General features: G+C 48.7%; 3 protein-coding genes across 5 annotated transcripts; 1 reads left to right on the top strand and 2 right to left on the bottom strand.

Annotated features, from left to right (window-relative positions):
• Window positions 1-47: 47 nt before the first annotated feature.
• TMEM59 (transmembrane protein 59) lies at window positions 48-8200 on the bottom strand. 2 transcript variants are annotated; one of them, XM_009088755.4, is made up of 8 exons: window positions 7944-8200; window positions 5854-5959; window positions 3650-3744; window positions 3297-3449; window positions 2936-3023; window positions 2542-2623; window positions 1722-1830; window positions 48-1014 (listed from the first exon to the last, which is right to left on the bottom strand). In XM_009088755.4, exons 1-8 carry the CDS (start codon window positions 8130-8132, stop codon window positions 859-861), a joined length of 978 nt encoding a protein of 325 aa, XP_009087003.1. In that variant the 5' UTR covers window positions 8133-8200; the 3' UTR covers window positions 48-858. The 2 variants fall into 2 exon arrangements, with proteins under 2 accessions (XP_009087003.1, XP_009087001.1); XM_009088753.4 differs by having other exon boundaries at window positions 2542-2626; window positions 7944-8199.
• Window positions 8201-8381: 181 nt separating this feature from the next.
• TCEANC2 (transcription elongation factor A N-terminal and central domain containing 2) lies at window positions 8382-13786 on the top strand. Of its 2 annotated transcripts, none has more exons than XM_009088756.4 (4): window positions 8382-8547; window positions 9541-9682; window positions 10925-11118; window positions 12848-13786. In XM_009088756.4, exons 1-4 carry the CDS (start codon window positions 8446-8448, stop codon window positions 13034-13036), a joined length of 627 nt encoding a protein of 208 aa, XP_009087004.1. In that variant the 5' UTR covers window positions 8382-8445; the 3' UTR covers window positions 13037-13786. The 2 variants fall into 2 exon arrangements, with proteins under 2 accessions (XP_009087004.1, XP_050833572.1); XM_050977615.1 differs by having other exon boundaries at window positions 8434-8551; window positions 9545-9682.
• Window positions 13787-16857: 3071 nt separating this feature from the next.
• On the bottom strand, window positions 16858-27061 carry CDCP2 (CUB domain containing protein 2). Its single transcript, XM_009088757.4, has 6 exons — window positions 26808-27061; window positions 24858-25205; window positions 24428-24772; window positions 23632-23985; window positions 21147-21325; window positions 16858-20955 (listed from the first exon to the last, which is right to left on the bottom strand). Exons 1-6 carry the CDS (start codon window positions 26881-26883, stop codon window positions 20641-20643), a joined length of 1617 nt encoding a protein of 538 aa, XP_009087005.2. The 5' UTR covers window positions 26884-27061; the 3' UTR covers window positions 16858-20640.
• Between the last annotated feature and the right edge of the window lie 911 nt (window positions 27062-27972).

The raw sequence follows: 27972 nt of genomic DNA, 5'->3' as shown, positions 1-27972 counted from the left end.
CTGTTGTGGTCAATAACTAACCATAGCAAAAAGCTATATAGTCAACATTTTCTATACAGTCAATTTTATTTGTCTGCTCTCATTTCTCAGGAATCAACTTGTTTCTGTAAATGAAGTTACAAGACCAGAATAATTAATCAAGAACAGAAAGTAGAAGTTTTCAGAAAACACAGGTGCTAACTTTACAAGCAATTTAAGACTTAAAGGCTAAAGTTTGACAAAATAACTGACCATGTAATGTTCTGCATGTGAAGGGATATGTCTGTAAATTTTAACACATTTCCATCTTTCACAAGCTGAGCTCTAGCTTACAGTACCTCACAAATGCTTTCCACCTTGAATATTACCACACTGTAGAAAAAATATATTTCTGTTTTTGAAGACAGGGTTGTTTGTGCATGGACATTAACAAGTACAAAAAAATTCAGCAGATAATTTTATAATATTTTCTCTTAACTACAACAGAAAGTGCAACACTAGAAAGGCATGTCCTGCCTACTTAAAATGTCTTATACCTTTACAAAGCTAACTCTGACTGTACACATTACATCCTAGAACACACAAGTAAGTTTGAAAGTGTCCTGGCAGAAGTATGGAAAGCACGCTTACAACTTCTGTAAGCAAAAAGACACAATAGCAAACACCAGTGAAAAGTGATTATACCTGGAAACAAACAAATTCATGTCTGAATGTCTGAATCTTCTCTACTAGCTGAAAACAAAATCCCATGACATTTGTTGATTTTGCAACTTTATTTGCATTTAAAGACTGGCTGCTAAACTTCTCATCTGAAGAACCACCACAATCAATCAGGAGTTTCTAGCTCTGTTAGAATTAAGTCTATCGGATCCAAGGGATTTAAATTGCAGATTGATCCAGATTGACTTTTGTAGGAAGAGGTCCTGCTTCTTCATGTTCCTCAGTCTTGCATCTAACCACAACAAGTGCAGAGGGTGGGTATCTGTTGAGTTTTTGCTCATTCATGTATTCCAAATCTCCATAGATGCTCAGCTTCTGAAACATTTAAACATGATACTTTAAGACAAAGACTCTCCATATTGTGAATAAAATTCATTTCATTATGCAGCTGCATTCCAGGTTCTGATGGCTGCAGCCTTGCAACACAAGGCTCTCTGTAACATCTGAAATTCAGGGCTGAACTAGCATCCAGAAGAAATGTATGAAATCTGCCAGAACAAGGGCAGATACAGTGTTTGTGTAGCAGCTGCTTTGGTGTGCTGAGTCAGGACTCTCTGGGCACTGGGAGAGTGCCTGTTCCCCTCCATCAGACTCTGCACTCATACATATCACCAATAACTCTGCTGTCACTGTTCTCACCACTGATCCTCCTGCGTTAAACCCATACTGGGTCCTCCCTACACCACCCAGCCCTTGGAATAGCTTCATTCCCAGAGAAATGAGAATCAGCCTCCATTTGCTCAGAGCACCCTGAAGGTTGTTGAGAGTACAGTACAGTACAACCAAAAGACATCGTGTCTGAATAAGGCTCAGAGCTTCTGTGAGCCATGGGAATGAGCAAGAATGCTCAGCTATAAAACCATCATTTAAATAAACAAAATTGGTTTGTCATCCACAACTGCATAATAAGAAAACCCTCCTTAACTGAACCTCCCCCAAATATTTCTTAGTCTCTGGACAGCTGTAACATAAAAGCAATATAATGAATAAATTCCAAATACTGTAGTTCTGAAATGCAGTACCTCAGATGGAACATACTGCTCTACAGCTGTAGCTACAGTTGCACAACAAATCCAGAGCAGCACCAGCACTGACAGGACGAGTGTAGTGGTTAAAATCCAACTGGAATTTCTGAAATTACAAGAATGTTGATAGATTTCATAGACTGAATACAAGACAATGGACCTCTAAAAAGTTTGGCTCATTTCTGACTGCCTTTCTGCCAGTTCATTAGTCTCTGGCCCTTCCAGCTACACAGTCCACTGCAGACTCCTGGGTACTCTAATGCCCATTTGATATCACAAAAGACTTGCAGGATTCTGTTTTGGGGCCCTAAGAATCTTCCTGTTTACAGATTTAAAACCAAATTTTTCTGTTATGCATCTGCAGGACAACTCACTGATCCTTCATGTGGGAACTTTTAAGGAGAAAGTAAAAAAGCTTTAACAAATACATATTGAGTATTTTCAGCCTGGAAACAAGACACACCAGTGTGCTACATAACACAATCCCAAAACAAAGTGCTTTGCCCTAAAACACATTCAGAGCTAATAAACAGGCAAAACACAGTATTGATTAAACAGTTCCCAGAACACACTCAAAAAACAGTGCAGGAAATTATCAATATGTTCTTCACTTGAAATGGAAAGGAAAAATCAAAGTTGGCAGGACAGCATACAGAAAACACGGGACCAGCACAGCACTAATGGCAGATAAAAAACCTTGATGCTGTGCATCCTGAGCCTACAGACTTGGGGACCTTGAGACCTCCCATGGGCTGCACACCCAGAGGAAAGGCCTTCACCCTCCCCAGTGGGCAGAGCCAGCTCAGGACATACTCACATGGAGAGACACTTGAAGAAGCTGTCGCTGGCTCGCTCCTCAAAGAGCCCCCGCAAGGTCTGCGAGCTGCCTGGACGTCCGTCTGCTGAGGCATAAGAGCACAAAGAGAGGGCACGAGAGCAAGGGAAGGGAAAAACCACACCCCACACACTTGGTCTGCACAGACAGCACAGAGGGAAGCTTTCAAAGCAGCCCCAGCCTGCAGGCTTCCATGTGAGCAGAGCTCGTTTCTACCGCGCTTTGCCAAGTGTACGCAGTGCTCCCTGCACAGTAAATAATTATATTGCAGCTTTCTAAAAATTTGCTTTCATATGCCACCTGCAATGTCATTTTTTAAATTTGCATGACAGGGAACATTTGCATTTACTCTTCCAAAGCACAAAAAACAACTTACAGGCTGTTTTACTCAGCGACAAGGCTCCTTTTGTATCTCCTCCAGTGTCCTGATCAAGCTGTGGAACATACTGCACTTCTGGCTTTGACTAAAACAAAACAAGGAGTTAGGAGATCCTGCTGGAAAGCTTTCACTGGTTTTGATAATTTTGATAATTTACATTTTCAGAACTAATACAAATATTAACCTTAAGACATGAGCCATTCTTTAAAGTTTGAATTTTAAAAAGGCCCTAAAGGCAGTGAAATACTAGGAAAAACTAAACACTTTTCATGGTGCTCTAGAGATTTTTCTTTGGCTGGAAGAGCAGAGTTGAAGTCAGCAGCCAGGACACCTTAACCTCAATGAAAAAAGGAAGCACCTGGAATATGACAATTTTGCCATCATCTGCTTGAAGGTAGAAAGTCCATGAGGATGTTATGAAGCTCTGAGCTGAGTCCATCATGTCACTCCAGAATGATCTCACCAGTGTCAGAGGAAAGAGGAGATGAATTCGTGGCATCAGGGACATTAACTGCAAGCACAACATTAACATTTTTCCATTTGTTTTCACTTGAAAAGGACAGCAGTTACATTCTTGCTAACCCCTCACCTCATGTCTAGATTTCAGTTCTTAGGAAGATTTATTTTCCATTTGAAGAAAATTTAAAAAGAGAAGACACACACTGAACAGAAACAAGTAGGTGGTATTTGAAAAACATGTCACCTACTTACTTGCTCTTGCCTTAACTCAGCAAATGGCAACTGGTTCTGGCATCCAAGATGGCAAGCATATTGTTCATCAGATTGGGAGTATGCTTCAGTACAGGCTGCAAGGGAGAAGTTCCCCAAATGAGATGATAAATTCTGCATTTTAGTTAAGAAAACATTCTCAGTGTAAGTTGGATCAGAAACAAAGCAGCAGTTGACAATCCCATTTGCAGGGGAAGACATGGCAATCCCAGGGTAGCATTTGCTCTGAGGTCTAATGACAGAATCAGAGCTTCAACAGAGCAGGGAGTTGAAATCTGGCTGCTATCAGAGCAAATGATCACCAGTGTTACCCTGGCTGAGCTCAGGGATGCAAGCTCTCATTAATCCTCCCACCACCACTATAGCTTTCTTCTACATATCACATAAAACATCAGAGAACAGAGATGGAATCCTAAAGAGAACAGAGGGACCATCAGTCCATTAAATCCCTTTGAGGTAACAGCAGAAGCCATGGTATCACAGGAAAATCAAAGGAGCATTTCCTGCTAATACAGAAACTGCACTGAAAGTATTATGGAATAATTTCTTGAGAAAAATGAAGCTAACTCTTTGTTTTAGAGAGAGCTTCTATTAATTGCTCACTAGAGATCACAAAGACCAAGAAATCAAAATTATTTGGAGAGAATAATTTAGTTTATTCTGCCCATGGACAAATCAGGCAGATGATACACAGGCACAGCTCTCCTGCACTATTCTAAAGCTTAGGTGGACAGTGTTTCAGTAGTACCTGAACTAAAGATCCAAACCAAAAAGCAACACAGAGGACAGGAGCTCTCCCAGTTTTCCAGAGGAACAAATGGACCATCATAAGGACTAAGAAGCTGGCAGGAAGCATGGCAGCACCAGCTAAATATTTGAGTGCTCAGCTCATGGCACCTGAGCAGCCATTCCAGGCTACAACTGCCACCAAGTCAGAGACAGAACTGAGCAGAGCAGCCAAGATGGATCTGCCAAGCACAGAACACTCAGGGCACCCACCAGCAGATTACAGAACATAAGCCAGCAAAGACAACAGCCCCAGAAAGAAGAGTTAAACCAGAAATAAGCAACTGTTCCATTACCCTGCATGTGCTCTATTGCTACATTACCCTGCTTTATGGCACTCTGTGGTGTGTGGTTTGACAACTACACTGACAGGCTGTATCACAGCTACACGGTGTGACAGACTGGAGCATTAGCCCATTCCTGGAGTATTTACTGCACTTTTGTAACAAATTAGCATTTTGCATGGCAGGCTTTCTGCTTCCCTACCTGAGCTGGCCACAAGCTCTCTTGCTTTCAGGAGCTACTGAGAGGACAAAAGCCTCCCCTGAGTGCTGGCCTCATGCTTCACTGTATTGGTAGTAAATGTGGAGAGCTCCTACCTTTCCTTTCTGCATAAAGCTGTGACTCAGCTTCCTCAATATTATTGGAACAAAGTTCTATACAATTCCAAACCCACTATTAATTGGCTTGTATCACACAAAATCCCTGGAGGGTCATAAAGGTGAGGCACTTGGGGACATGGTGGGCTTGGCAGTGCTGGAGGAATGGTTGGACTTGATGACCTTAAAGGTCTTCTCCAACTGAAATAATTCAATATTTCATCTTCACTGTTAAATCTTTGCTCTAACACAGATAGCCTGAGAGAATTAGTAACCAGGACTTAAAGGCCTATTCCAAACAAAGCTGTACCTCATTCCCAAGGGGTTAGCTGCAGGAAAAGCTTAGGATGTAGGCCAGACCACAAGTTACAAGGCACAGTGAGATCTGTGCTCTTGCTCCACTGAACAATTCACTTCTATATATAAATTTGTCAGGAATGGCAAACAGGACTGATTGTCACAGGGAATTATTAACAGACAAGTGTTACTTGCCTGAATTTCCCCCCCAGGCATTTTGTGTTTTCTATGACAAACTGTTTATAGTAAAATGCACTATTTATTTATTTACAGACACTGATGATACTTGAGAAATTCAGGAAAACAGCAACACTGAGGAGAAATTCACAGACAACAACCTTCCCGTAAGGCTTTTTTTTTTAATGTCCTGCATATAGACTCCAAGAAGCTGTTAAACAAACCCAAAACAACTGAAAGGATGCCACCAACTCAGGAGCACCCTTTCAGACCCTGCAGCTGTGCCCTGCACTGTGTGTTCAGCCGAGGGGATGCTGCAGGGCTCACCAGAGTCACACTCCTGCTTGGTGCGATTCAGGTCGGCGCCGTCATCCACGAACTGGCAGATGGAGAAGAGTCGGCAGCCGCGCTGGCAGGCGTACAGCTCCTCTTCCTGGGGAGGCACAAGGACATGCTTGCAAACCTCCAGTCCACAACAAACTGCCAGAAAACCAACTTATTTTTGTGGTTTGGTTGGGTGTTTTTGTCTTCCTTCCCTCCACCAGAGGTACAGCCCAGCTCAGCGTGGAACGGGATGGGCTGCAATGAACTAAGCAGCACTGACAACCCAGGGATTGATTTGCAAACCTGGAGCAGCAAATGATGCTTTGGAATTCCAGACCCACAACTCACAAACAAAATGAATGTTTTAGAAAGTGATGTGTTTGAAATTAAGACAGTGCTGAAAAAGATTTATTGATGTCTGGAGATTTCCTACTCTTCGTAGGGTTATTCTCAGAACTTAAATGGTAAAACCCAGCAGGAAAGGATCAAAATCCTCTAATTTTGACAGTAGAATACAATGTATCTAAACAGATTAATTATTCTAATCAGAGCTACAACAGAACTATCAGAAAAAGAGATTATTTTCTGATGTGCTACACAGCATCCTGGTTATCTGCCTACTGCCAGCTCCACAAACACAAATGTTTATTTATTATATTGAACTGAAGGGCAAAAGTGCTTCCCCACTGCCAACTATTAAAATTAGGCAAACACAGAAATCCTACACCTAGTATTTCTTCTGTCCACAGCTCCAGGGGGGTGGATGTGAATTAAAGCCTCTGTGACGGGAGTGTCCCACTGACCACACCCTGCCACTGACCCGTGAATCAGAACTTCAAAGCCAGCAGCCACTCCAACTCCACAGGTGCAAAACGGGCCCTGAATTAATTTAACAACAACCAAACACACCACACCTCTTGTACAACCTGTTGTAAATGACCTGGCCGTTGTAGCTGAGACCATGAGCTCATCTGCTTTAAAGGCACAAGTGTAGAAAATTACTAATATAAACCAAAACTCAAATCTAACACTTACAAGGTGAGTGGTGCTGGAACAGAAAACGTTTTGTAATTTGATATCCAGATAAATGAACTGTACAGATATATTTCCATCACAGTCTCAATGAAGTTTGTCTTATTTTCCACTCACAACTAAAACACATTTCTTTCAATTCCACCAGCAGTTTTGTGACAAACAGAACAAACACTAAATGTAAAAGATGTGACTATATTAGTGAACAGCTCCAACAACACATGACAAAACTCTTATTTAAAAAGTAAAGTAACAAAATTCAAAACTGCAATATACCAAGACAAGCTGTGTAAATTTACTCATATTCCACACAACTCCCTGTTACTTTCCAGCTACAAAATCCAATTGAATTCCATGGGGAAGCAGACAAAGCCCTGTTACCTGATCCTGGCACTGCTCCACTTGCCTGCTGCCTTCCTGTGAAATCCCAAATACAGGGTATGAGTTCCACCTGCTATACAGCTGCAGCTGATAATGAAGTTTATTGCCAACAAAGAACAAGGAATTATGAGATTTGTGATCTCGGATTTTCCAAATTTAAGCCTGTAGTTCAAAGGCGTGCAAGCATGAACCCACAGCAAACCCTGGGGGATGAAATTAAATTCCTGTCGGACACAATTTTAGTGTTTTATCATGAGATAAAAAGTTCCCATGAAGGCTCTGACGAGCTACTTGTTTGTCATCATTTATGCTTCACCCTTCAACATCCAAGTGCCAAACAGGCATCCTGACTCAGGATCTCTGCCCTGCCACGAACACAGCACTGCCCAAAATACGGAGCACCCAAGCCAAATTGCAGCTGCCTTTTTAAGAACAGAAGAAAAAAAAAAAAAAGAGCGGCCAAACACCCCAAACCCACAAAAGCCCCAGCACTGACAAAGCTGTACTTTGACAACAGCGCTTCACTGGCAAACGGCAGCCTAGCCATCTATTTACATAACGAAGTATCTGTTGTAGAGAAGAGACGGAGCTGCAGGGGCAGAGGGGCAGAGGAAGGGCCGTGCCAGCCCCGGGGGAGGCGGAGGGAAGCGGCGCAGGTGTGGGGAAGAGCCCGCCCGTACCTTGGGGTAGGTGTGCAGGGGGTAGGTCAGCTGGCAGGCGCGGTGACACGATGCCGTGTTGCCCAACACGGAGTCGAAGGCCTCAGAGGAGGCAGCGGGGAGCTGTCCAGAGGCGGCTCCCGCCTGGATCACCAGGAACAGCGGCAGGAGCAGGAGGAGGACGGCGAGGCCTCCCCGCCGCACCGCCATCTTCGCTCCTCCGCCCCGGCAGCGGCCACCAGCAGCCTCTCGCGAGATGTGCCGCTCACGCAGCTTACTGGGAAGTGTAGTCCGCACCACGGAACATCCCCACCCATTCCATAGAGCCTCCCCCGGCGGAAACTACCGTGCGGAAAGGGCGGGGCAGCGGCACCGTCTCCCGCGCGCGGCCTGCTGGGAAATGTAGTCCACACCGCGGGGTAGCCCCGGCCATCCTATAGGGCCTCGCCCCTGGAGGGAACTACCGGGCGGAAATGGCGGGCCCGCCTTGGCGGCTTCCGTGACGGTAGGCGGCCGGGCGAACATGGATCGGTTCGTGGTGCGCTGCCCCCGCGGCCCGCAGAGCCCCCGCCGGGCCGCGCCCGGACCCCGCGTCTGCCGGCAGGTCACCCTCGAGTCCCTCAAGGCAGGTCACCGGTGGGAGGGAGCGGGGGCCCGGCCCGGCCTCCCGCGGCACCGGCCGCGACACGGGCGGGGCGGCGGGGGAGCGGCGGTGTGTGGACAGCGGTTCTGCTCGGAAATCTGTGCAGCGCTACGGGGGATCCGATCAGGGAGGTGGTTGTACAGATGCAGAGGGCTCTGCTGCCTTGGAAAGGGTGGGTTATAACTCGTCGTGGTGCAGCGTCAGGCAGGGCACACGATTCGAGGACAGCCCGGTGACACCGCCAGCCCCAGCATTTCCAGCTGGCTCTCATCCCTTTCCAGCAAGGAAGACCCTTCCGTTCATTTCATGGATGTCGTGCGTGAGACCTGTGCGAGAGCTGAACCCCTCTTGGTCACCTGCTTGTGACACACAACAGCAAAACATTTGCTGTACCAAAAAGTTCATCAAGTGCGGCAAAAACCAAAGGAATGGTGCATAAAGCACTGCAGTTGTCTGACCACTGCTGGATAAGATGCTTCACACCTAAAATATGAGACTTGCATTGTTTGTAGTCTGCTCTGTCAAGGTCCTTGGCAAAGCCAGTGAAAAACACTGCAGTTATGCAGTGTATCCAGGTCTGCATTCGTGTTCCCTAATGCTCTGTTTCTCACCTTGCTGGCATTGTTTTACTTCTGAAGTGAATCTGAGCTGGATTCTCAGGATAATCAGCCACCTCCCTCTTAATCCCTTTTCCTATTTAGAAACAATGGATTCCTTTAATTCAGAACACCTCTAGGAGGAGTTTGCTGTTGTGTGCCCAGAGTTTGGCAGACGGGTGAAAGCCTCTCACTTTGTTTGCTGGTTACTTCAGCCTTGATTGGCAGGAGTTTTCTAATTCCAAGCAAGTACCCATCATACATTCTGTGCCATGATCAATAATTCATGTATTGATAACAGCCCCATTAGCTGAGATGAAGGTGGTGTCCTTTCTTATCATAATATTCCACTTTCATAAGGAGCTTTTCTCTTTCCCAGAGAGTTGTGGTTGTGGAAGACATAAAACGATGGAAGTCTATACTTGAGCTTCCTGGGCAATCAAAAGAGAACCTGATGGAAGCTTTGGAGGAGCTGAAGAAGAAGATACCTTCCAAGGAAGTGTTACTTTCCACTAAAATAGGTACATCTGGTCTATCTAAACTGTGAATATTAGGCTGTCTTGTGTCTGCTTGGCTTGTCAGTGCACTAGAGATTAGTCTGGAAGCTTTTTAAGAAATGAGGAAATTGCTGCCAATGAAATATTGTTGATATCAAGCCTGCAGTTTGCACAGCTTGTACTGGAAAAAATCAGCTGTCCTCTGATTCCTCCCAGGAAATACTGCATCACCCCTTTTGAGGTCAGAATTTTGAAGAGTTCTCCATGGTAACTCTGTGGTTTATTCCTTCTCCTGCTGTCACTGCTCATTTATCTGATTTGGCTGAATCCCCTGAAGGTGTGAGAAAATCTCCTCAGAGTGAGTGGCCCAGAACTGCTTCCTGCATCCTCACGCTGAGCAATCCCCAGCAGATGGGCAGCTCCATGCGAATGGCACAGCCCCATCCCCGCCTCTTCTCCACAGGGCTTGGGGGAGGGATAACGGTGACCTCATGGTCCCTGCCTTTCCCGAACAGGGAGAGCATCCCGGCCTTTGTTTGCCATCGGAGCAGCCGGATCTCTGTTCACAGAGCCCTGGAAAAGGAGCTGCAATCCACCCCTTTCCCCATCCTTTTGATCTGTCATTCCATTTGCCACGTTCAGCTTATTCAGGCTTTTCCCGGGATTTTTCCAGGGATTTTTCCTGCCTGAATAGCGCCGGCCTGGCAGAGGCACTGAAGCTTAACAGTGACATCTCCTGGCCGACAGCACTCCTGGCCGGGGAAAAACACCCCTCTGGAAGCAGGAAGGTCCCTTTTGTCTCCTTGCAGGGGAAAGCCTCTTCTGCACTGCCAGGCCCTCTGGATGGGAAACATTCTGCTTGGAGTCATCGTGGTGTTCCCATGTTTAAATGCTACAGCCATCACCAGCAACATCTGCTTCCTTAAAGGGGTTCCCAGCTAAAAACCAGCACTTTTTGTAGGCCAAGCTTAAACACCTTCACCAGATCCAGGATCAGTGTAAACAGCTAGTGTAGCCTATGTTAAATAAGTGTCATTCCACACCTGGGTGACTTGGGAAGGTGATTTTCACAATTCCTTACTAATTGGAATAATTAGCTCCACGCTTAAATCCTGGTCATTTTGTATTTATGTTTTTGTCAGTGGTTTGGTGCTTTTGCTGAGACTGAGTTAGGAAGGTGTGTGGCTCCTTTAGCACGATGATTTGACTGGTGCCAGCTGTACCTTCCCCAGCTGCCAGTCCCACAGGAGCCGTTCTGTTTCCCAGGTCACACGGTGAACAAGATGCGCAAACACCCCGAGCCAGAGGTGTCCAGCCTGGCCAAGGACATCTTCAGGGAGTGGAGGAGCTTCATCAGGGAGCACTCCAACAGGCCCTCCATCGAGGTCAGGAGTGACCCCAGGACCGAGGCGTTCAGGAAGAACGCTCGGAAGCTGCTCAGTGAAGCCCTGGAATTGGAGGTACAGTTCAGAGCCACTTGCCTGTGGCTCCAAAAATTCCCTCTTGTGGGAACAAGTGAAACCTTTTCCAGCCAAGCTGGTCCTGCCTGCTGAGTGGGGACAAGACCAGGTGATCTGTTCCTATTTTTAGGCATTCACAGCACATCCCTATTTATGAGTAACTTCATTTGCAAGGTAGATAATGGTTTTTGGTTGTTAACCAAGGGAACCTGCTAATTGTGAGTGTTGTCATTTCCATAACCTGTCAACAGATTACTTGTGTGGCCACTTCTGTTGGGCTGTACAAGGAGGAAATTAATAGAAGATGAAGCTTTTCCTACTAAACAGCTATGAAAGCAACAGTGGGACTTTTTGGGTGTTTCCTAATTAAATATTTGTAAATTTAAATCTATAGCAAAAACAGAGAGGCAAGGCTGACAGTATATAAAGTGGTGATAAATACCAGATCCCTCAGGTATGTTTAACTAAATGAACAAGGCTCTGCTGTAAGGCTTAATAACTAGTTTGCTTGGTCTGTGAAATGCCATAATAATTCTCTTTTCAATTTATTCATTAATTATCCTTTCAATAACAAGTCAAGTGATAAACATTCAAGAGTTTGAAAGTTGTGTATTTGCTAGCTGTGAGAACAAGCTCTCCAGCTTCCAGTCTGGGGCAGCACAGAAGGATGGTTCACTGTAGGAATGCCTCAGAAAGGTGGGAGCTCACCTTTGGTGAGTCAAGCTTAGTTCTTAGAAAGCACAGCTATGCATGGTGATTATAGTGGCAGTAAAGTCTTAATCTGTGTAACATAAAGATTCTGGTACCACCCTAGAATGAGTAGAATTGGGTAAAGCAGAATTGCTTCTGAACAGGACTCACCTGAAAACACTTGCAGCCACCACATGTGCAAGCAGAGGTCACAGCAGGTGAATTGCTTATAAAGGCAGGGGAGCCACAGCTGCTGCACTGACACCTGAGAGGTGTCAAAAGAGAGAAGGGAAGGTGGGACTGAGGGGATCCAAGGGGCTTTTTAGTGATGGGTGGCAAAACTTGTGTGGCGAAGAACTTGCAGGAATACCACTTAGCTCACTGTAATCTCCTGCAGGCAATGCATGGAAGATTCCCCATCACAAAAGGCAGAAGTGAAATTAAAAGCATTTCTTGAAGGGTGGGAGATTTCTTCCTAAACTGTGCTGAATTACAGGTTTTGGCACATGTTGAAGCAATAACTACATAATTAACATTTAGCAAATCCCTTTCTGCTTTCTTAATTACACCTCCTTCTAGAGACAGAGATCCCACATTTCCCTTTATAGCAGCAGGCAGAGCTGCCAAGTGTTTGGCATGTCTTAGAGTTGCTGTTGGAATCAAGTTTAAAATAGTATCCAAGGTACCTTATATCAGCCAGATCAAAAGTGAGCTTTATGGAGACACTAGAGCATAGCTTATAATTGCAGTGAGCTTGATACCCAAAGCTTGTCACAGATTAGTTTCCTGTTGTGATGGCAAAGTACTGCCACCCAGCTGGAGGTGGGGATATGTTCCCTGCCACTGACCACGCTGCCTTGTCCCTTAATTGCTAGGGTGGAATTAAATTGCTCTTCCTGTTACACTTGTGATGGGAAGCAGATTTCCTTGAATCTAAGCTGATTAATGAAGAAACACTGAAAGGCACCAAACTCCAATTTCAATCAGCTGGCCTCCTTATTAAATGTAAAGATCTAATTTTATACTTTGCTGTTTTCAGATTGATCACCCACTGGCTGAAAATATTGAGCGTGAAGCTTTTCATCTCTGCTCCCGCCTCATTAGCGCTCCGTATCGCCGGGCCGTGCGAGCCCTTGTCTTCTCATTAAAGCACAAACCCCAGACCCAAGCAGCAGTCAAGGATGGCACGCTCCCTGTCCCTGCCTTTGTGCAGAGCCATAAAAAGTGAGGAGTTGTGCTTGATCCCGAGGGAGAACTTGCTGTGCCTGCATCTCCGTGGAACTGGGAGCCCTTCCTGCGGTGAGGGCTGACTGGGTGACTCCCTGGCAGCGCTCCACAAACAGGGCTGCTGGAGGGAAGAACCAGTCATGGAATGGGTGCTATAACTCTGACTTGCTGGAAATCCATGTGGGTTTGTTGTAAGGAAAGTTTCTTCCACTCTCCTGTGCATTTCCATCCTTGCTGACTCACCTGTTTCTCTCTTGTGCCCGTTTGTTGTACTCAGTTTAGCTCGATCCCTGGTGTGGATCTTCAGGTGTATTCAGCTGAATAACCCTTTTAAAGGAGCAGCTTTGTGCTGTGCTGGCTGGAAATACTGGTAATTATGGGTATTTGGTCCATGGGAGGGGAATCCTGGGGGATAATTGCAAACTCTAGTTAGTCCTAAATCAGCCATGTCTGCTGCAGCTGGGCCGGCCTGTGGCAAGAGCTGTTTTGCCAGGGTGATTTCCCCTTGCTGCATTCCAGAGCTGGATGTAAAATGGATTTCAGTAACTTCCATCCTCTCAGTCATTCTGTGATTTGGGGCATTTTCTAAAGCCCCAGGGTAAAGGTGCTGTTTAATGCCTCTGCTGTTCAAGGAGCAGCTCGTTCAGCCTTCCAAACCTCACTCATGATGTAAACATGGTGCTTGTTTTTACTGTAATGTGAAAAAAACTTGACATGAATTATCTAAATAAAACCAAATACTCCTTTTAAAGGCTTTTTTTCTCTAAAAGGAACATGGTTCAGAATGAGTGTGTGAACAAATCTAAGCAACAAACTACTGTTTAAATTCTTTCTCATTATTGAAAATTGGAATTCTTTCCTCTATATTTGCTCTGATTTCTTTTGTGCCACAAGTTGTCTTGTTCTCTGTAAGCTGTTACTAAGGCTCTTCAGGCATGGTGTTCATATCTTCACCCAAAAAATTACTGTTATCATTACTTGGAGCTTTTAGATACTTTTTTCATCTGCAGACCTTTAGCAGAAACACTCAAAACTTACTTGGTGTTGAACTCCATAAATTTAATTAGATAATTGCAGGTTCTCTCAAGAATATCTTAAACCCTGTTTTGTTTGCTTGGGCCAGTGCAAGACCAGTTTTGCCTGTGCACATTGAAGGTGTCCTCAAACAGCTGAACACAGAGGTTTCATTTGTAGGAAGTTGAGCTCGGGTGTGTTTTAGGCAGAAACTGGCAGATCTATGTGTGGTGATGGTGTGGGTAATTTTCAGTAACATGTCACACTTCTTGACCAGGCTGTAGCAAAAAATGTGAAACCCCTCAATTTCTTATAAGCAATCAGCTCCATTTCCCAGTTAAATAGCTTCAAACTGCACAGCTGTAATTGAATTTGAGGATCCTGGACCATCAGGAGGGGTTCAGGATCAATGAATGACACAGCTTTTGCATCAGAGCTGCAACACCAAGACCTGCAGAATTTATTTTCAGCTTCCTGTTTCTGGTGCCAGGCTGTGTTTTCTCTATTTGGGTAATGTGAGAAGCAAAATTCCTGAAAATGAGGAACTTCTGGTCTAATGAGAGCCAGGCCAAAGAAGCTTCCCACACAGGTCAGATACAGTCTGGCTGTGCCAAATATTTTTGATTTAGAAAGTAACTTCAGGGATGCAGAGTTGCTGCACACAGGCAGAAAACTCTCCTATAAATTTCCTCTATGTAATGGTTGATATTTTTTGCCCAACTTGTTTCAAAGGAACCCAAGTGTAAAGCTCTGGGTCCAGTTCCTTTATCTTGATGTTAGAGCTGGCAGTAACATTTGGGCTGAGGATTCACAGACTCAGCTTTGCAGAAGCCGACTGGAGGAACTGGAAAGAGTCTGGAGAGGTGGGCTCAAGACCCACAACAGGAGGAATTCAGGGAACCAGGGAAGGTTTTAAGGACAAAAACAGAAATGAAGGTGGGGAAAGAAAACAAAAACAGAGATGGGAAAGCAAGAGGCCAAAAAGGGTTTCATTTTCCCAAAGGGTGATGCTAAATGTGACAACAGGATACTTGATACCTGGCACTAATGAAGTTTTTAATTAGTCTATCAAAACCAGATTCCCTCCATGGAGCAGCCTCACCTGCACACTGTGTTTATTTATGCCTTGGGTTAGCTGCTGAATCACTTTGCTGCTCCCTGGCTCTTCCTTCCCTCCCGTGGGTGATGCAGCCCAGTCTTCATGCTGGGGAAACCCTTCTAGATTAAAAAGGGAGGATGAAAGGGCTGAGCAGTGGCTCCCTTGTGCTTGGTTTCTCTGGCATGATGACTGAAATCCCTTTTAACAGGGGAAATGTTAAATGAAGGAGGCACCCAATCTAGAGAAAAGTTCTTATTTTTCCCCTTTTCCTTCCAGATTAAGCCTGTCCCACAGATTGTTTTCAGCAAAGGAGTACATACATAAAGCTGCAGACCTCTAGAGACCTGCTGCACCCAGCAAAGACAGGAGGGAAGCACCCTCTGGAGGTGTCACCTCCTGATCCCCCTCCCCACGTGAGGGGAATACAGGGTGGGCTCAGGGCAGCACCAGGAGGGATGGAAAAGGGAATTCACTCCTGCCAGAGCTGACATCTGACCCTGGCTTTGAAGAGCAAATTTGGGAAAGCAGTAGGTGACAGCTTGCTCTGCTCCCCATCAGCAGGCACAGCTCAGGAGAGCTTTGTCCTGCTGCAAATTACTTGGGTGAAAGAAGATGGGAGTAGACAAGACCCTCCCTGTTCTTTGGAAGAGAGAGAGCTCAGCAGCTCACCAGTTTTCATCTTTCAAGAGGCTCTTCAAAGGTTTCTTCACAAAGAACCCAAACTTTTAGATCTCATTTGCTTCCCTGGCAGCCCTGTAATATGAAGGGTTGGCTAAACTGGCCCTGGATTAAAAGCCTTTAAGGCAAGGAAATGCCACAGAAGCCACAGAAATTCTTGGAGCCCAAAGGATGCTCCAGGAACTTCCCTCCCCTCCCAGGGTATGTTATGGAGCAGAAGTAGGAGGCTGGAGCAGTGGAGGGACAGAAGGAAGCAGAAAAGAAGAAACGGAGGGAAACACATGAGGGAATTCCCCAGCCTGGTTGACCACAACCAGCAAAACCTTGCTCCTCCATGAAGGGCATGGCAACATTCAGATGGCACCTCACAGGAGGGGAAACTGAGGCACAAAGGAACTCTGACATGTCACAGTAAGCAAAAAACAGGGAAGCCCATGCCAGGATTACACTGCAATTAATGATGCTCCAATTCTTGTGCTGGCAGTCCCCTGAACAACATCCATGGTCTCTGTCAATTAAACTAGATTATGGAATGATCCTTGCTAATTATATATTATTATCTAGCAAGCAGTTATCTTGCTATAAAGGGTGCTCCTTTAATGGACAAACACTGTTCCTCTAGCACAGCCAGCCCCAATGGCAAGAAAAACACAAAAGCCAAAATCATTTCTGCTGTGGCCAATATTTTGCCTGAGCTGGAATGTTCACATTGCAAACACTGCATCCTGTCCCAGAGAGAGGGAAGAGGAGGGGGGCTCCAACATGCAGAGCCAGCCAGAGGGAGAAGGCAGGATCAAATCTGTACCCCCAAAGCTGCCACAAAGGCATGACTGTGAGCTCAAAATCCAGCTGTGAGCTCCCCACCCATCATGGAGCACTCAGCCTCCACACACCAAAATCCCCACGAGCAGGGCCTCGCTGTCCCTGGGGCTGTGATGATCAGGAAACTGGGCTTAAAATAAGCTTGGAAAACAACTCCTCCTAAATGCTGTCATTGCATTTTTAATTGTCCATATGCTTGATCCATTATGTTTTCCCAGATGGCTGGGCTGCCTGACTACTGCCTCCTCATCTGTGCCACTGTGGCCAGGGTCTCCAGCAGGTACCTGTGAGCTCCATGCTTCCCAGCACAAAACCACACCCATTGACCCATCTGTGCCAAGCTCCTAGGGAGCCATGACTGGCTTGCTGGCAAAAGGGGCTGGTGGCCTCCTGGCTTTACACACCAACTCCCAAGAAAACCACCCTGCGGAGCAGCAAACCTGCCCCTCTGTTCCAGCCCATGAACTGCCCTTGTGCTTGCCCAAGGGCCAGTCCCTGCAAAATTACCCCAAAATGTTTGAGGATGCACACCACCAGCATCCTCAGTCATGGGCTCAGCTCCAGCACTGGCTCCCTGGAAATCACAAGCACCCCATTCCAGACTGGGATTAGAGTATAAAAACTGAAAAGACACAAATAACCCTCTGAGCAGAGCAGTGGAGGAAGGTCCACCCATTGGGGACCGTGGCTTTCACCACAGAAAACTTCCAGTGAACATTACATGGAATAAATTGCCTGGGAAGGGGTGGATCACAACACCCTGTGCTTGCTGGGCTCCCCAGTGGGACGCCCAGTCCTGCCCAGTGCCCAGGGTCTCTGCGCAGAGGGAGCAGTGCCCATTTCGGGGCACTTCCACCATCATTCTCTTGTCCAGTGCAGCAGCACAAAAGCACATCCCCCAGCAGCACACCCTCACAGTGTGACACATCAGGAAAACCTTCCTGGTAAATACAGAAAACACAGAGAGCATGGCTGAGATTTTTCAGATATTTTAGCACAGCTTCTCTCCAGTAGGAGCAATCTCCCCAGGGAAGGAGAGGAATGAACCAACTGATCTCCTGGGGGCTCTTGCAGTCCTGTTTTCTATGATCTACAATTTTCCAACAGTTCTTCACTGGATTTGCAGGGAGACGTTTGCAGAGGGATAACAGAGGCTCTCCCTCCCGCACAACAGCCAAGCCTTTGCTTTGAAGAGACTACACTCCTGTAAGCAAAGCCAGGAAACGGGGAGGCTGCATCCAGCCCGGCTCAATGCAGCCATCGTGCTCTAAATAAATAATCAGATGAGCCACGGGAGCACTGCCCGTGCCCGCCGCTCCCCCGCCTGCTCGGGAAGCACCGGGCAAACGCTGAGGAAGGGAACAGAGGTCTGATGTGTGAGGATCACAGACACGGGTGGAGGGAAGGAGTGCTGGTGATGGATTCCTGGTATCTGTTTGCCACTCATCTGAGCAGCTTTTGCATGAGAAGAAGGGTTTTTTTCAGGAAATTACCTGGGCAGTCCCCCTCCCCTGCTGGGCTCCATCCCAAGCCCGGGCAGTACATCAGGGAAGACCTGGTTTAACAGGGGATGCCAGAGAGCAAATTCCTGCAGGGCAGGGAAAGACTGGATGCCTAAATCTAGTGGAGAGGCTGAAACATGGTGGAGGAGGACTGGAAGCTGAGGAGGGCTGGTGTTTGGTGAGCACCAGAGGCTTTCCTTGCTCTGAGTGAGATGACTGGCTCAAATGGGTCACTGCTGGTGGCAGATGGCAGCTGTGAATGCCATCAGAAACAAGTGGGTAAAGGGCTTTTGGAGCCATTCAAGTTGCAATAATCAGCCTGTCCATTACCCCTGGATAACACCCTGCAGGCCTGGGGCTGCTGGGGATCCCCTTGACTCAGGATCAAAGCTGCTCCCACAGCACCAGTCCTGCATCCACAAGGATGTGTGCAGGAGAGCACTTCACCCAGGGATGCTTGGGTGGCTGTGAACTGGAGCCAGAGCTGGAAACCCTCCTGGGGTGACCAAGTCCAGCTCCTTATTTGAGTGCAACACCAACAGCTATCCAGAAAACCCTTTTTCCCTGCAAATCACAGGGTTTTGGAGGCTCCAGCTGGGCAAGGAGTGCCTGTCCTGCAGGCAAGGGCTGGATGCTGCTGGGTGCTGTGGGCTCCCTGCCAGGCAGCAGCAGCCGCAGTGCTCACCTGTTTCAGCACAATCTGGGCCACCAAGAAGGTTAATTATATCTTTAAGTTTCTTTCAGTTGTCAAATCTTGTAACTATGGTCTCAAGCTGACAGTTCTGTACCCAGCAATTAACTGGCAGTGAGGCTTTGCAAGCAGTGGGGGAGGCTGGCCTTGTTTACCATCTCTGCACACAACAGGCTCTCAAAACATTCCCTTAATGGAGCTTCACAGTGCTGGCAAACATTTCCCTCGGAAATCTCGCATTTGCCGATGTGTTGCACCAACAAACGCCAAATCAATCCGGGCTCTGGAAACGAAGGCTCCTCGTTAGGAGGCATGCGCAGCCCCGTGCCTTCTTCCCTCCCCAGACACTCTCTCAGGGCTGGTGCAATCCAGGAGGAAAAGCTGCTCCATCATCATCCTATTCCTTTGCTGCTGCTTGCTCTGATGCCCCAATGAACAGAGCTGACCCAGAGGGAAGCAGGACATCAGTCAGGGCAGCCTTTCACCGATGGGACTCTCATACCAGTCCCTGCTAAATGCTGGATTCAACAGCACCAGGGGGTTGCTGTGCCCCTGAATGACCACACTGGGATACTTTAGGATCTCTCCCTGCATTGCAGTGTGTTTCACAAAGGCTGGAGGAGGAGGGGTGACCTCTTTCCATAGCAAGATTTCATGTGGCTTTGACACACACTGGCTCTGACCCACAGGGATGAACACAGGCTGCTCTGTGACAGCCACCCCGTCTCTGATGATGAAGGGGAATGTCCTTTGTGCTGGGGTGGCACAAGAGGCAGGCAGAGGTCATTCAGCCATCCATCAGGGCTCTTGGTAAAGATCCTCAGTTTTCTGGAGGGGCAGATGATCACAGGACTCTTCTTTTCATATTCTCAGGTGCTGAACTCACCTTCTGCAGGGAGCACAAATGGAGATCTGGTGTCACTGAGGTCCCAGGAGAGCCAGCCCCTCCTGCCAAGGTTGTCTTTACAGGGTTACCAAAACCTCTGCACTCCAACATCTCCCCAAGACGTAGCAGATTTGTCCATATTTTCACACTTCAGGATTAATGCTGGTAGAGAGTTCAGAGCCGTGGATACCTGGATATGCTGGAAAGGAGGAAAACACAGAGGAGAAGAGGATTGTTCTCCTCCCCTCCAGCTGCTGGTGGCTGAGGCACTCAGGTGAGTCCTGCGAGAAGGTGAGACAACATGATAAGATCAAACAAGGAGCTCCAGGGCACAGCAAATGCATCTCATCACATCACCCACAGACACCCAGAAACATCACCTGGGAGCACCTACATGAGCTACATCTGTGTTTGCCAGGTGGAGATCCCTGTAACACAGCTCCACAGCCGCCCCCAAGCATGGGCTTGGAGCACAGAGAACATTTGTTGGGAATATAGCTGCATTTGGGGGTGGTTTGTACCTCCAAGAATTCAGCTAGAAATAATTGACAGGAAGATTTGCAGCCATCGGCAAACAACGTTTCTTTCCTAAAAGCAGCAGCACTACAGGGAAAACAAATTGAAGCAGGTGCGGGAAGAGTTAGGGAGCACAAGAATTGCATTCCTGAGCCAAATGGACAGATTGAAACAGAGGAAAACAAATTGGGAAGGGAAACGGCTGCCTATTGCCCAGATTTTTCAGGCACTGAGAGAAGGTGGAGGTTGGGTTCAGGCTCAGTTTCAGGGCCTGGGAGCTGTGTCTCTGTTTGGGCAGCTGTGTTAGGGTTCAGCCTGAGGTGAGGGTGGATTTTGGGGTGCCTTTCTGCCCTGGGCATGACTGGGACTGCAATCCCTGGAGCCTGGAAAGAGCATCCTACAGAAGCACCAGCCCCACCACAGCGATGACCATGAGGAGCCCAGCCAGGATGCAGATGCTGATGAAGACGATGTCGCTGGTGTCCTGACTCTTGATTTCACGGGCATCGATCGCTTCCCCCTCCCACTTCTGGGCATCCACCAGGTTTTCTGCCTGGCTGAGCCTGGATGGATCAGGGCCAGCAATAAGGGTCACTGAGGCTTCCTTCCTCTTTGGCTCACACTGCACCTCGTACTGGTGGATGTCCTCCTGGTCTCCCACTGAAAAATCAATGTAGAGGGTGCTGACGATGACAGACGTGTTGTTGCGTCTCTGCAAGACAAGGGACACGGCTCATCAGGCTTTGTGCAGCTCCTTTTCACAGGGGTTTGGAGGGGCTGGCCAGGAATCAGGCCAGTATCTACTGGGAAAATGTGAGAGGGACTGGGAATACCTCTCTGCAGCCAGCACAGGGCTAACCATTTACACAGCTTACTGTAAAGGAGGGTTTGCTGATCACTTACCTGGGATTCAGTGCCACAGGTGTCAAACCTGGTGTGTATTTTAAAGTTCCTGCCAACCACCTGGGCTGCACAGGAGGGGGTCCCCAAATAAATCCTATTCCTCTCCAGCTGGGCCAGGGACTGCACAGGGATCTGGATGTGGAAGTCTGTCCGGGTGCAGCTGACATTCATAGGTACAACTATTGGGACAGAAAACAGGGTGCATGTGTAGGACTTGTGGGGGGGAGGGGATTTCAGGAGAAAAGCTACATCCAGAATGCAGAAAGCAATCAATATCTGTATTTTAGCCCTGTCCCATGCCAAGGGCAGACATGGATGGCTCCCAGGTACCACTCTGCTTTCTGCCCAAGGGAGAGATCTCACCATCAACCCTCTTGAACCTCATCCTCTTTCTAGGGTCTCCAGGGGACAAACAAGTGCCATTACAGGCAACACCATCCTGCTGTCACTGCCACTCTCCACCACTGCAACGCCAGCAGGACATTTGAGTTGCTGCCCAGGACCAGACCTCAAGAGCTTTGTGGATAGCTTGCCATGGGCACAGCGCTCCTCTGCATCCTACAACACCCCTGCAAGAGACACTACATTGATGAAACAGAGGAGACATATCTTGGAGGGACTCCATGCATGCTCTGGAGTGAGGCAGCTTCATGGCTGCCACACGGCGCTCCTGAAAGGGTGAGCTGGGTCCATGGCCCTGAGGCATCTTCCTGGGGAATGGCCCAGCCCCCTCTCTGGATGTAGAAAGAATCCACATAGGGAAAGATGCAGGGAGGAAAAATACCCCCCTCTTTAAAGTGAATCCTTGCTCAGCATGAACCAACCACTTGGGCAATATGAATTATTGAATTATTCCAGCTCCCTCTGAATCTCAGCCTTATGAAACTGGGAAGATGCAATAAAATCAATACAAAAAAATAGTGTCACTTTGCTTCGCTTAGTGCATTATAAAACCATTAGAAGATTTACCAAATAACTAAAGTGCATTAGATCAGGAGGAGGAGAAAGTAGATCCTCTCTCCTGGCGTGAAGGCTTTCATTTCAATGGCCATAAATCACACATGCCCCACCCAAGCCTTGCCTTTTGGTGGGCCTGAAAGGGAAATACCTGAATGGCTAAAGGGCTGTGGGTGTGGATGCAGAGACTGAGGTGCCCCTTTGCCTCTGTGGGCTCCTGAGGAAGCTGCTGGCAGGGAGAGGCTGGTGTGCCCAGTGGGAGCAGCCACTCTCCTGGCAGTGCTGGCAGCTGGGTGTGACATGCAGGACATTAATCACAAGCAGATGCTGGAATCACTGGGCAAACACAGCCAGCAGGCTCAGCTCTGTGGAGGGAGGCTCAGTTTCACATCCAAGCCTTTGTCCTCCCCTAGCATGCATTTGGCAGTGTGTACCAGGGGATACAGGAGCCTTGAGCACTTGTGAGATGTCACACCCCTTTCTGTGATGAGACAACCCCCACTCTTCAGCAGCACCCCATCTATCTGTCTGCAGGCTGCTCTCTCTGGAGCAGGGACACCAGGATTTTCTCCCTGCATACAGCTGTAAACCAGTGAGAATTCAACAAGGACAGGCACAGACCTGCTGTGCACACTACAGCCCTGCTAAATGTTCACTACTACCTCTCTCCCTCCAGAGGCTGCAGAGACTCAGGACAAAACTCTATCCCATCTCTAACTCCAAGAGCCACATACCTCCAAATGATTTCTGCTGTGCTGGAAGTGAAGAACGATTTTTCAGCTGAGGAACAAAACCCAGGCCAGCCTCCCCAGCGCCTGTGCTGCCAGTCCAGCAGCCCTGCTCTGGCTCCAGCCTCAGGAAAGGCTGCCCCTGGCTGAATCATGCCTGATCCACAGGTCAGCTCAGATGTAATTATACTGAAATACAACAAACGCCATAAATTTGCTGGCGTTTGAGGTGCAAAGGCTGGCAAATAGAGCAGGAAGGTTACACACTGCTCCTCCCACCAGCTGCAGACATGCCAGACGTGCTGGCTGGGACACGGCAGGCCAGCAGCAGGGGTGTGCCAGACAGGGCTGGCCAGGTGGATTTGGGAATGCTGTGCCCTGGGGGTCCTGCCCTCCCTGGAGGAAGAGACATGGTTTATGCCTGCCTGCTCAGCCATGGGCTGGCAAGGCCACAGCTCCCAGGGGAGTGGGGAACAAGGTTCGGATGCTTGAACTCGTCACCTGCTCTGGGGTTTTGCTCCATTAAAAACCTGCAGGTTTTTTCTCCCTCACACCCTGAGAGAGGAACAGGAACATGGCAGTGGCAGACACACAGGAATTTGAAGCTGGAAAGCATCTCCTGAATACTAAACACAACATGCAGCTCACTTGCCACGTCTTCCTCCACCCCACCCCTAAGGAGCCACGGGCTCTGCTCCTGCAGACAGGAATCTTCACTGATGATCCTTCTGGAAATTACATGGTCTCAGGCACATCCCAATGGAACCACAGCAGTGAGCAACACCCAAGTGGGACCTTACCTCCCACGTAGGAGATTGAGAAGCCCCTCTTGGCCGTGTTGCGGTCGGTGTGGAGGAGCAGGAGCAGGCGGTTGCTGCGGGAGGTGACGGGTGCCAGGCTCTCCCGCCCACACCACCGGCCCAGCAGGGATCCACTCTCAGTGCCACCATCAAAGGCAGACAAGTGATCATAGTCACAGTCACCCGTCAGGCTGCTCCGGCCCTCCAGCTCCATGTCCAGGAAGAAGACCTTGACCCGGTAGCCCGGGGGCAGCTGGATGCTCCACTGGCACTTGAGGTTGTTGGGGTAGAAGTTGGGGTACTGAGGGCTGGAGAAATTCCCTTTGATGCTGGTGAACACCTCCTGGCACTCGCCTGCTCAGGGAAAAAGGGGAAAGGAAAAATCAAAAGCAAACCTGAAGCCTTCTGAGTGTGGATGAGTGACCATTTGTTTTATTGCTAAGGGATGCTCTGCCCTTCACCTCACTTGTTTTCAGCCAATGGACAGCCAGCAGTTTTGGGGGATGGAAACTCCCAGGGCAGTCAAAGTCCTACAGGAGCAACCCATATCCCCAGGGAATGGCATGAGCAAGGGTGACTCCCACTCAGGAGGGCAACCCAGGGCTTGGAATCGCCACTGCCATTTGCATTGTGTGGTGTTTTACACTTCACACCATCATCTCATGGGCTCTCCCCAAAGAAATCCCCCCCATGATCATCTCCTCTTGCTGCTGTGGGAGGGGGAGAATCACCACCCCAACCCAGTGCCTGTCCCCACATCCTTTCCACTGCCCCACCACCCTGAGACCCCCCGCACCTGAGTAGAAATGGGCCTTGAAGCCCCTGCCACCGATGTTGAAGTCCGACTTGAAGATGATGAGGAGGTGTGGGGTGGAGGACACGGTGCGGGGAGGGCGGGCACTGCCGCAGTAACGCCCCAGGCTGGGGGCAGTGACAGTGGGGCCATCAAAAAGGGCCACGTAATCAAAGCCACAGCCTTGGCCCCCCTCCATCTGGAAGTCAGCGAACACCAGGGTGAGGGGGCCACCACCGCTGGCCCCCCCGATGCTCCAGCGGCACTCGGCATCGTTGGGGTAACTCTCGGGGTAGCGGGGGCTGGTGATCTCCCCAGAGAGCCCCGTCAGCTGCCCACCGCAGGCGTCTGCAAGGAGGCAAGGATGATGAGGGCAGTGGGAGAGCAGAGATGGATGGATGGATGCTCAGTGACCACCAGACCTCCCTGCTACCTTTCCTGTAGGCAGCGGCGAAGCCGTGCTTGGCCACGTGCCGGTCGGAGCGGAAGACCACGGCCATGACGTGCCAGGCGGAGGAGAAGGGTGGCGGGGGACTGTGGCCACAGAAGGTGCCCAGGAGGTTGCCCCGGTCCCGGGCAGCCCCGTTGTAGACCTGGAGGTAGTCGTAGGCGCAGGTGTCATGGTACTCCAGCTCGAAGTGGCTGAAGGAGAGCAGGACGGAGGAGCCCTCGGCCACCACGATGAGCCACGTGCACTCTGTCTCGTAGGGATACAGCCCCGGGAAGTTGGGGCTGGAGAAATTGCCAGAGGGTGCTGAAAGTACTCCCCCACATTTGATGCCTGGGGGATACAGAAGGGGGTGTGATGTCCCCTTTCCAGGGGAAGCCTAAAAGAATGGAGACAGGATGCACAACACCAGCTCCATCCCACCACCACAGTAGCAGAACACCAGCATCCTGCAGAACTCCACTGGGCTTGTCCACCCACTCTCCCTGGAAGACACATGTGGCCCCATCACCTTTCATCCCTCCCTTTTCCCCATGCTGCCCCGTGGGGGCTGCAGCAGGGCTCAGCTGTGCCCTTGAGCTTGTCCTGCCAGTGCCAGCACAGCATGCCCACCTGTTTATGGCTGGGAAAAAGGAAGTTGGGAGTGAGTTTTAAAGGCTCAGTGGTACCAGGCTTGCCAGTGCCCCAGCTGCCCAGCCCTTCAGCTTTGTGCCTCACACTGACCCCACTCCCTCCATATAAGAGTGGTATCAGAGAATTTGAGCTGGGAGAAGCAGGGGTGAATGGCTCGATGTGCTGAACAATGAGTTATGCATGTAGGGATCGATTTCCTAATGAAATCTTTATACTGAGACATGGTTATTATAAAATAAGGCTGAGAGGGGCCGGCTGTCACCTGCCCCTGGGTCTGATTAGGGCTGGGGTGAAGAGGCTGATACAGGGGGAACATACATCATGTCTGGGAGGGATGCAGACCCTGCACAGCCCCCGGGAGACATGTGTGGGTTCCCAAACAAGGCTGGATGCTCACTGCCATCAATCTGGGCCAAGTATATTGCAAATCAATAGTCAGCCTGTGCACACTGCTTTTCGTCGTGCTCACTGGCACGGTGACCTCCCAGCAAGGGGGTCCTGGGATGTGTGGGATGCAGCACCACAAGTGTGTTTCTGGCCAGATCTAAAATCACCTTGATAATTACTGGGGACAGGCAGTGAAGTAATATGGGACTGGTACTGAAGGAATAACGTTGTTGAAATAAATACCCAAGGGGGAAGCCTGTGGGAGAAGTGAGTAGCCACAGTGAAGACGGATGGATTAAGGGCTGGGAGCCTTGGGGTGCTCTGGGAAGCCGAGGTGGGTTTATGTGGGGGATGAGCAGGCACCACATTGCAGTGCTGTGCCCTCAGGAGATGCTGTACCAGGACCAGGGATGAGTTTTGACATCTCAGCCCTTCTGTAAGAAAGGCCCTGCCATTTTGGGATGGAAGACTGATGAGCCACCCTATCCCCTGAATTACTGTGTCATCTGCTAACCCTGCTGTGCATCCTGGGGGACCTTTGATCTGCATAAGGTGAGAGATTCATTGCATGCCTGCCACATACACATACATGCATACATTCACATATAAATATATATGTCTATATACATTCACCAAAGCACCTGTACACCACAACAGGACAACCCCTATCTGCAGTCCTCAGTAAGGTAAGCACAAAGCAGAAACCCAAACACGTAGCAGTGTCCCACATTTGCTGCCACCACAATGACTCCAGATCCCAGCTCTTTGCCCCTGGCCTGAGCCAGCCCCTCTCCCTGCAGGAGAGCTGGAACCCACTCGCACCCCAGAGCCACTGTGGCACTGCAAATGGCCCTCCCCTCCTCAGGAACCATGGGTGCCCATCCAGCCCACCAGGAGCTGGCTCCAGGCTCTTACCTCTGCTGGGAGCATCCCCGAGAGCCCCGCAGAGCATGGCCAGCGCTGCCAGACAGCCCAGCCCCGTGCACCCCATCCTCCAGCAGGCAAATCTCCCCTCACCAGTGCCCGAGCATCCTTTTGGAGCTGCCTATCTGGGAGGAAAAAAATAAATAAAGAGAGAAATAAATAAAAAGCAGGAGGACTGTAGAATTAATAGCAGAATGAATAATTCATCGCTTGTTTGAATTAAGAGCAGCAAAGTAACTTGATCTATTCCTCCCTTCCTTCACTCAGTTTTAATGATCTGGATCAAATGTCCCAAGGATTTACACTATACCAGATACCTTGTCAATACACTATATTTAGAAGAGATATTAATGTTTCAGAAATGGTGTATAACGGCAATAAGTCTGGGCTGACAATATGCCCTTAAGGGGCTATGAAAATAATTTAGTTCGCCAGGCAAGCCAGCAAACCAAAATGGGAATTTCAGACTTACCGCGGAAAAGCATCTCAGGAATTAACATGATTTATACTGCGGCACCCACTGCACAAAGCCAGCTGGTGGTGAGGGCTACAGAAACAGGGAGCAGGATTGAAAGGCAGCTGGCTGCCAGGTCAGCATCCCTGCAGCAGGAGTCCAGGCTCAGCGGGATGCTCAGCCCGGGAAAGCAGCAGTCGTGAGCACTAAAGATAGCAAATCCCACCTCCCCCGAGGAAGATTAGAGATGAATTGTGACTCATGGGCAAAAAACATCGATTATTATAGAACCTGCTAAGGCCTTGGAGAATTGCCACGTTCTTCCATGCTGGCTCACTTCTCACCCAGGCTCTTGGATGCACTCAGCTGAAGGTAAGCAAGCCTTTTGCTTTGGAGGGAAAGATGTGCTCCTTGTGCTGTGCCACATTAGCTGGAGAAACCCCAAACCCAACAGCAGCTCAGTTCCTTCCCTCCCGCCCAGGAGAGAAAAGACTTTCCTGCTGCCACAGCCCACACCCACATGAATGCCAGGAAACAAAATCCCACGAGGGCCTCCCAGCGTGAGGGACCTGTGCTAAAAAAGTCACCTTCAAAGCAGCAGGGAGAGAAGCAGCGAGTATCTCTAAATCTCAGGCAGAAGACAAGTTGCATTTATTAATTAAGCAATGAGGATCGATGCCCGAGACATTTCCTGTGGATTAA

Source organism: Serinus canaria, chromosome 8 (assembly GCF_022539315.1).
Source record: "Serinus canaria isolate serCan28SL12 chromosome 8, serCan2020, whole genome shotgun sequence".
NCBI lineage: Eukaryota > Metazoa > Chordata > Aves > Passeriformes > Fringillidae > Serinus > Serinus canaria.
This window is presented reverse-complemented; position numbering and strand designations above follow the sequence as displayed.

Coding starts and splice junctions, on each gene's coding strand:
- TMEM59 (XM_009088753.4), bottom strand. CDS start 8,132: ATGGCGGTGCGGCGGGGAGGCCTCGCCGTCCTCCTCCTGCTCCTGCCG. Junction 3,745..5,853: donor CAAGCAGGAGTGTGACTCTG/GTGAGCCCTGCA, acceptor TCTCCCTTGCAG/CCTGTACTGAAGCATACTCC. Junction 2,627..2,935: donor GTCGCTGAGTAAAACAGCCT/GTAAGTTGTTTT, acceptor CTTATGCCTCAG/CAGACGGACGTCCAGGCAGC.
- TCEANC2 (XM_009088756.4), top strand. CDS start 8,446: ATGGATCGGTTCGTGGTGCGCTGCCCCCGCGGCCCGCAGAGCCCCCGC. Junction 8,548..9,540: donor TCACCCTCGAGTCCCTCAAG/GCAGGTCACCGG, acceptor TCTCTTTCCCAG/AGAGTTGTGGTTGTGGAAGA. Junction 9,683..10,924: donor GTTACTTTCCACTAAAATAG/GTACATCTGGTC, acceptor TCTGTTTCCCAG/GTCACACGGTGAACAAGATG.
- CDCP2 (XM_009088757.4), bottom strand. CDS start 26,883: ATGGGGTGCACGGGGCTGGGCTGTCTGGCAGCGCTGGCCATGCTCTGC. Junction 23,986..24,427: donor CAAGGCCCATTTCTACTCAG/GTGCGGGGGGTC, acceptor TTCCCTGAGCAG/GCGAGTGCCAGGAGGTGTTC. Junction 20,956..21,146: donor CCTGTGGCACTGAATCCCAG/GTAAGTGATCAG, acceptor CTTGTCTTGCAG/AGACGCAACAACACGTCTGT.